Source organism: Microplitis mediator, chromosome 6 (assembly GCF_029852145.1).
Source record: "Microplitis mediator isolate UGA2020A chromosome 6, iyMicMedi2.1, whole genome shotgun sequence".
NCBI classification, from domain to species: Eukaryota; Metazoa; Arthropoda; class Insecta; order Hymenoptera; family Braconidae; genus Microplitis; species Microplitis mediator.
Window position 1 is genome coordinate 8,625,295 of NC_079974.1, and position 8,222 is coordinate 8,633,516.

Below are 8,222 nucleotides of genomic sequence, written 5' to 3' on the forward strand. Positions count from 1 at the left end.
ATATTTGGTTTATTAAATATTGTAGCACTAAGCAGATAAGTATAAAATTTATTTTAATTGTAATAAAATATGAAATATTGGGTATCAACATTAACAATACTTTAACCACAGCAAAATTATTTGAAGGATAACTATAAATTGATTTTAAATATAAGTTATTTGTTTTTTTTTAAATAGAATTTATTGTTTCTTACATTCGGGACAAAACCAGAATTTTGTTTTTGGTTTTCCTTTGATTGATACACATTTGAAGTGGTATCGGTAACAGCAACAATCACAAAAAACGAATTTATCCTCACAGCTAACATTACATAAATTGCACACCCATACATTCAATTTTTTTTTTTAAATCAATACAATCTTCAATCTTAATAAAACTTTCTTGAGTTGCGTACGGTTTCAATAAGTTAATGTTGACTTCATCATAAGCAAAGCTATCTTTAATTGGTTGTGAAGTAATGTCAAGGTCCTTTAATTGTATTTTATATTCATTTCTTATAGCAGCTTCAATCATTGGTTCAGGTAATTTTAACCATTGCATCATAATTTTAATTTTATTTATTTTTGTGTTCTCAATATATGAAAGGTTTTTTTTTTTATTTAAAACGACCTATTGCTGTAAGATTAGATCCTTTCGGTCTACCGCGGTTTTTTATAGGTGGTGGTAACTGAACATTATTCAATGTTTCCCCTATTTTTTCATTTGTTGAAGAAGAAATCGTATTATTATCGGTAATTGCGTCAGATTTTATAGAGGAGTTGGCTGATGATATATTGAGTTGTGTTGCATTAGTTTTAAGAAAAGCTTTGTAATTTTGCTTATAATATTCTTTAGTCCATCGGCGTGGACAAAGTTCTTCTGAATATAAAGGTAAATCAAAATGCTTTCTCGTAGCAAATAAGTGACGGCTAGGTAAATTAGTTGATTTATAAAAAGCACAATCACAAGTAGTGATGGTAACATTCATGATTAAAGATTTATATTGAATTGTACATTCTCGTGTTTCATGTTTGCTTTCGTTGATAGTAATAAAATCTACAGTTCTAAGTTCAGCTTGAACATATTGAAAAGCCGTTTCTGTTAGAAATTTCATGTATAATTTTTCGGTTTCATTGTAATTTGGAGCAGATGGTTTTTTAAAAAAATTTTCATAGCTTTACTAGCACTTTCTATATTATGACTCTGATCCCATATAAAAAAAGACTCGATAAAGTCAACAAGTGTGTTTTTTCTTCCGATAACTTGTTTAAATTTACCATTCAAGTTTTCTAATCGGTTATTTGTAAGATTGTTGAGATTCCCGTTAGTCATATTAAACAGTGTCCACTCATCATGAATAATGTGCCAATTTAAATTAAAATATTTTATGACAGATGAAGGTGCTGTTTTACAAAATTCATGATAAATTTTATTATATTCATCTTCTGATGAGCTGTAAGCCATTTTTTGTAATATCTTCAAGCATTCATCTCTTTCTTTGGCTGTAATTTTCATATCTGCAGTTTTAATCTGTTTAGAAAACGTTTTTAACGTATGAAAAAAGGCAAATATAAGTTGAAATAAAAGGAAATACTTCTTTGATAACTTTTCTTTCTAACAAATCTTTATCCGTCATCATACATTTCATACGAGCACAAGCTTCGGTATTCTCTTGCTTAAATGTTCCTAAAAACCATTTTATGGTATGGTATTTTTCATTAGCCAACAAACCAATACAAACAATCTCACTGACTCCATTTGAGTCTTCTATACGGAAGCCTGGTTGGCTCACCACAGACTTGTAAGAAAAAGGCGCCACACGGGTCTATTTTTTACATGTGTACTGCCCAACTTGTGCACAAGTGTAATATTAACCAGCAAAAAAGTCACTAGTTCATTTTTAACTTGTGCACTTGTGCACTGGTGTATCTGAAATAGTGACAAAATGGCGTCACCTCATAACCTGAAAATTTAATTGCGGTAACAATCATTGTCAGAGTCAGCTAGAGTGTCGCTTGATAAAAAATCCTATTTGTTAAATAATTATCTAAAATAATAATTGTGTTCATCTTAATAAAAATAATCGCTTTTATTACAATCTTAAGTACAAACAATGTGAATTTTCTTAAATAATAATACTGATTTAAATAGGATAAAATATTTCTTTTTAGTATATTTTATAAACAATAAAAATATGAACTTTATTAAAGTGTCAGACGAGAAATTTTCTGTAAAGCTGCCTGTAAAAAGAAACAAAATATCATTGCAAACTATAAAATCTTATTTTCCTGGTGCAAGCAGCCTAACGTATTATGACAAATCCGATAAATGTGGTGTTGAACTGTGCAACGAAGAATTTGAGTTAGTCCAGGGTATCAGCGAGTATGAAATTTATTATGCTAATTCCTTGAAAGGTCAGTTTATTTATAATTAATAACTATATGAAATATAAACTACTAAAATAACAAAAATACAGTAAATTAAGTTTCTAACCATTTAAATCTTCGTTAAATTTTATATCAAAGTTCGAAGGCCAGTTTTTCAATCAGTGTTTAATTTATAATTATAATTGTCAATATATCTATCTACATGTATTATTTGTACATAATAACATTAAAATAAAATTTAATCACCGATTGAAAACTGGTCCTAAGCTTTTTAAAATATCATTTTAGTTATAACAGAAAGTTAAAACTTGTGAAATTTAATAACTACGTTAATGTAACGATTCTTATAAATGGTTTATTATTTTTTATTTTTAGAAAACAATCAAAACGGTACTAAAAAGAGAAGAATCCAAGAAATAATGGATATAATTGAAGGCAAACCCGACGAAAATTTCGCACCTCAGGATCTGCATAACAATTCAGTGCGTAAAGAAATTGAACGGTGACATAAAATTGATTATAAAGAACAGTGATATATATATATATATATATATAAATATATACATAAATATATGTTATCATGCGATGAATGTTATTAATAATCAGATTTTACTGTATCAAAAATTCGTTTTCATGACACTTATAAATAAACTATATTTCACTTACAGGTTCAAAACGAAAAAATTAGTAGGAAATTTCTGTACATTGCTTGGAAACATAAAACTGAAGCAAGCGAACGGTTCTACAAGCAAATGCGAGATCCAGTAGGGGGCATCAAGAAAATCGAGCTTGATCAAAATAAAGAATATTTCTATGAAGATATTCGTAAATTAGCACTTGCTGCTATGAGGAACAATTACAATGCTGATACTCTTGATAATTCAACGATCAGATTAGCAACTAACGAAGAAGAAATTGAAGATCAATTTACAGATGCCAAAGGAAAAAAATGTTCTTTTTGGGATTTTTCTTCAAAAATAAAAATGAGAAATTCGCAGTTACGTTTGTGTTTACTAACTACGGTACGAAAAGTTTCTAGGGATGTCAACATGAACAAAGTTGATGGAGGATTGATTCCTCAAAAATCGAACTTGAATCAACATTCATCCTCACTAAAGTTAACTCAATCAGCATCTAAAAATGTCATCTCGTTATCCCACAGAAGAAGTGGTCCATCTATAATACTTGGTACTTCTTCACGTGTTCATAAATCAGAAGATGTTGCAATTATCGGTTCAGTTGTTAAACGTGGAAACTCAGTTCAGCGTGTTCAATCATCAGCGCCTACCAATGACGTTATTGAACCTGTGTCTTTGTCTGTACCGATCATTGAAGAAAATGAACTTGAATTCACAGAAAAAATTCTCGGGCGAGGTACTTTTGGCTGCGTCATATTATCTAAGTGGATTAAAAATGGATCTGATGTTGCCGTCAAAAAAATTCGAGTACTAAATAACCAAAAATATTTGATTCGTGAAATGCAAGCTATGGACATTGTTAGACATCCAAATATTGTTGCACTAATGGCTGTATGTCACACGGATGATTATGTTTACATCGTCATGGAGTATTTTGGAAGTACTAGCTTAAGATATTTCATTAATAATCGCCCTGTAGAGTTAGAGTATCCACAAAAAAAAAACGAAAACTATTATATTTGCTTGCAAATAAGCAAAGCAGTATCTTATCTTCATGGATTAACCCCTAATATAATTCATAAAGATATTAAATGTGATAATATTTTAGTCAACAATCACTTAGTAATAAAGCTATGTGATCTAGGACTTAGTAAGATTTGTGATACGTCATCCACATCTGCACTAAACACTACCGTTGGTCATAATTTCAGAGGCACTCCAATGTATATGGCTCCAGAAATTTTAATAGATCAGTTACCAGCAACAACTTACTCAGATATTTGGGCAATGGCCTGTTGTATCATTGAACTTTTTACTGAAGATAATGTGTGGACTGTGAAACCTGTTTTAACAATACCCAATCTGCGTCAAGTAGTGCTGGATAAAAAGAAGCCAGATTTAGAGCTTATTCCTATAAGTATTAAAAATATACTTAGCGAGTGTTTTAATCACGAACCCACTGAGGCCAACTGCATTGAGATTAATTGAGGTTTTTGAATGTTTATATAAAAAATAACGAGATTAAAACATATTTATAATGTTATTTAAGGTAAATTTACTTTAGGTTAACAAAAGTTATAACTGTTTCACTAAAAGTTAATTTTTCATATTTTAATAGTCTTTAATCGAAAATATATACTTACCATGTCATTTAGGGTTAATTATTTGATGTATCACCTGCAATAATAAATCAACATTTCATTAGCGTTTTTTTCATAATTTTTAAATATATTTTATTATTAAATTCCTCTTTATATTTACAAAAAAATTTGAAAAGTCTAGCATTTGACATGTAAATGATTAATTTTAAGCAAAATAACATTGATATACAAAATATTCATACGTATACAATACAAGTTTTGGAGTAAGTATTTTAATTTTGTCTTTTATAAGCAATATATTCATTTAATATTTTTTTGTACAAGTTCAAGGCTTCTTCTGGGTTTGTAGGGATTGCAAAATCAGATAGTAAAAGCTCAGCTAATTCCTTCATTAATGGATCAAATACTTGGGGTTTCTTAGTGAATTTATCGATAAGCTGATCAACTGTATTTACATTAACCATTTTTCTGTAATCCTTGCAGTGATATTGGTGAGGTAATTGAAATAGTACATTCGGCTGTCCACCAAGATGATTTCGGGCTGCTTGTCGTCTTATGCGGTGTTGGTTCCACAGCTTTTTATTGTTTTCCAAATCATACTTTAACAGCAAACCAAAACAAAGCTGCAAACACTTTACGTGTAAACTACTCCCATCAAATAAACCTTGCTCTTGCATACACTTAAAGAACTGTATGTAGAAATCAACTGTATGCTGACGCATTCGCCCCCAGTATGATTCTATACGTTGGTTTTTAACACTTTTACCTTGGATGAAACTTCTTTCTCCAGAAAGCTTATCAGTATGTACTTTTCGCAAACTTGTTTGTAACTCTCCAATAAGCACGTTTTCGGAGCCTTTATCACATCGGATAATTGTTGGTAAAAATTTCAGACGTTTAACAGTTTGTGAGTAATAATAAGCTGTAACGGCTGGATCATTATTTGTCGTTCCTACCTCCAGCCACAACACTTTCCGAGAAAAACCATCTATACAGCCATGAATTGCGAAACCGAATTGTTTTAATTTATCGTATCCATCTAAATGCCACATGAAATTTGGTCCTGGACTAAGGTATTGCCATCTTCGAAGTTTATTCCCAAAACGATTTGCTACGCCTTCTGGATCAAGTATCTTCAATATTTTGTATACTGTATCTCGTTTTACTTGTAGTTTATATTGATATTTTAATTTTTTCCATAGGCTTCGGTAACCTAGGTTATAACCACATGAATGAACCTCTTCGACTGCAGCTGCAATTATATCTTTCATACTTGATTCGGGCAAATATTTTCTTTTTAATCCTAATGTTGATAATATTCTTTTAATAGTGCTAATTGATATTGATATCTCATGTTTTTTTGTTAATAATTCGCGTATATCTGAAATTCTATAATCTTCCAAAAAATATTTTTTTATGTAATTTTCGACCATGATTATATACTCAATATAACTGTCACTTTAATAATCATGAGCACTAAGATCGCATACTATTCACTTAATTGTCACAACCTCTTAATTTTTAATAAGTAAACACTGTTATTGTTTGATTTTTTGTTACAAATAAACTTTAAATACCTTTAATACTATTGATATTTATTTTACATGAAATACTGTTACCAGTTACCGTTATTTGAAAAAGTTCACATTGTTTGTACTTAAGATTGTAATAAAAACGATTATTTTTATTAAGATGAACACAATTATTATTTTAGATAATTATTTAACAAATAGGATTTTTTATCAAGCGACACTCTAGCTGACTCTGACAATAATTGTTACCGCAATTAAATTTTCAGGTTATGAGGTGACGCCATTTTGTCACTATTTCAGATACACCAGTGCACAAGTTAAAAATGAACTAGTGACTTTTTTGCTGGTTAATATTACACTTGTGCACAAGTTGGACAGTACACATGTAAAAAATAGACCCGTGTGGCGCCTTTTTCTTACAAGTCTGTGGTGAGCCAACCAGGCTTCCGTACTTCTACCATCATGATCATAGTCGTTAAATTAGTATCTAACAGATTGTAAGTACCATCCATAAAAACTATTTCGGGCCAAGCTTTCATTGAGTTTCTTATGTCCGATGTAGAGAAGTATAATCCATAAAAATTTTCACCTATAACAGGGCTATGCTGCTACTCTGGTCGTCCTTTCAAAGGGCGCCACTGGAAGTAATAACGGCCTCCCAGAGCCGGATCTTCGATCATCAGGGTCGTTGTAAATTAATTAATTGTAAGAGAGAGGAGAGGAAGGATAATTTATAATAATTTTAATACACTTTTATTTGACCTTTTAACCTTTTATTTATTTAATAAACCTTTTAACCTTATAAACCTTTTTAACCTTTATAAACCTTATAACAATTTGTCAATTACCTTTGACGACCTTATAAACCTTATTCTCGTCAACTACCTTTGACGATTTCCTAGACCTTAACTAAGCCAACTACCTTTGGCATCACACACACACGCACACGACTTTATTACTACTACTGGCCAACTACCTTTGGCATTTATTTAAAACAACTTAAAATCGTCGTACCTGACGAACCTTAATTAACAATAATAATTATTTAAAATTGATCCCCTGGATCTATACACGCGCACACTCACACTAGTCCCCTGGACTTATTTCCACACACACTGATTTAAAATAATATTAAAATGGCGTCCGGCCATTTTCCCGCCACGCTTTTACAGTATTAATAAATTAATTAATTTGAGAATAAGAAAATTTATTAATTAATTTATTTTATCAAATTCACTTTTACTTCCCTTCAACCAACAATTATCTGTATCCACAATAAATTTACATCAGAGATCTCGATACCGCGTTTACCCGATACTTCAAAGTATGCGTTACTGACTACTTTGGATTTCCGACTTTTATTTCTCTTGCATTGTTATTAATTTTATTGCGGAAAATTACTAACTAATTTTACTTAATAATTTTAATTATTAATTAATTAATTTAATTTCAGACTTTTCGCGTCTGTTTATTTTATCTTATTTATGAAATTATTTATTTCGATAAATCTTGTTTAATTAATTTATTTAATTTTATTTACTTATTTTAATTAAACACTTATAATTAACGCGGACTCGACCACGAAATTTCTGGCTTGTGTTTTCACACAATAGGCCTAGAATTTTCTACGACACAATAATTCCGGCAATGGCCTGGAATTATGGACGACGCCCTGGATTCGGCTGAAGGGCCTGGATCCAGTTAGACAACGTCTGGCTTAAATTAATTTTAACAAAATTTACACTAATTAATCTATTACGGGCCTAGACGCGGATTACCCGACGAACGACTAAGTATTTTTATAGAATTAAATTAATATTCTGGCTTGGGCCTAGAACAATTAATTTAATTAATACCTGATGTTAATTTCTGATGCGTAGTTTTCTCTGGCTTGTCTCCGTTTCGTCTTGTTGGGTTTCTTTGTCTCGTCTCGTTAGGTTCCTTTGTCTTGGTCTTGACTCTCCTTGACTCTCGTCTCTCAAAATTTCAATTTTACTCGTACTCTCCTTCACCTGAGTTAGTGCAGCGTCTCAATCCTTCGGAGGTCTGTCCGGTTGTCTTCTGGTCTCGATTTTCTCACCGAC

At 30.9% G+C, this 8,222-nt stretch overlaps 1 protein-coding gene across 1 annotated transcript; it reads left to right on the forward strand.

Annotated features, from left to right (window-relative positions):
* The first annotated feature begins 1,758 nt into the window (after window positions 1-1,758).
* Window positions 1,759-4,493, forward strand: LOC130670481 (probable serine/threonine-protein kinase samkA). The gene is made up of 4 exons (XM_057473887.1): window positions 1,759-2,394; window positions 2,743-2,849; window positions 3,036-3,318; window positions 3,400-4,493. The coding sequence occupies exons 1-4, from the start codon at window positions 2,175-2,177 to the stop codon at window positions 4,491-4,493; spliced, it is 1,704 nt and encodes a 567-aa protein (XP_057329870.1). The 5' UTR covers window positions 1,759-2,174.
* Window positions 4,494-8,222: the final 3,729 nt, after the last annotated feature.

Coding starts and splice junctions, on each gene's coding strand:
- LOC130670481 (XM_057473887.1), top strand. CDS start 2,175: ATGAACTTTATTAAAGTGTCAGACGAGAAATTTTCTGTAAAGCTGCCT. Junction 2,850..3,035: donor AGGATCTGCATAACAATTCA/GTGCGTAAAGAA, acceptor TTTCACTTACAG/GTTCAAAACGAAAAAATTAG. Junction 3,319..3,399: donor AGATGCCAAAGGAAAAAAAT/GTTCTTTTTGGG, acceptor CGGTACGAAAAG/TTTCTAGGGATGTCAACATG.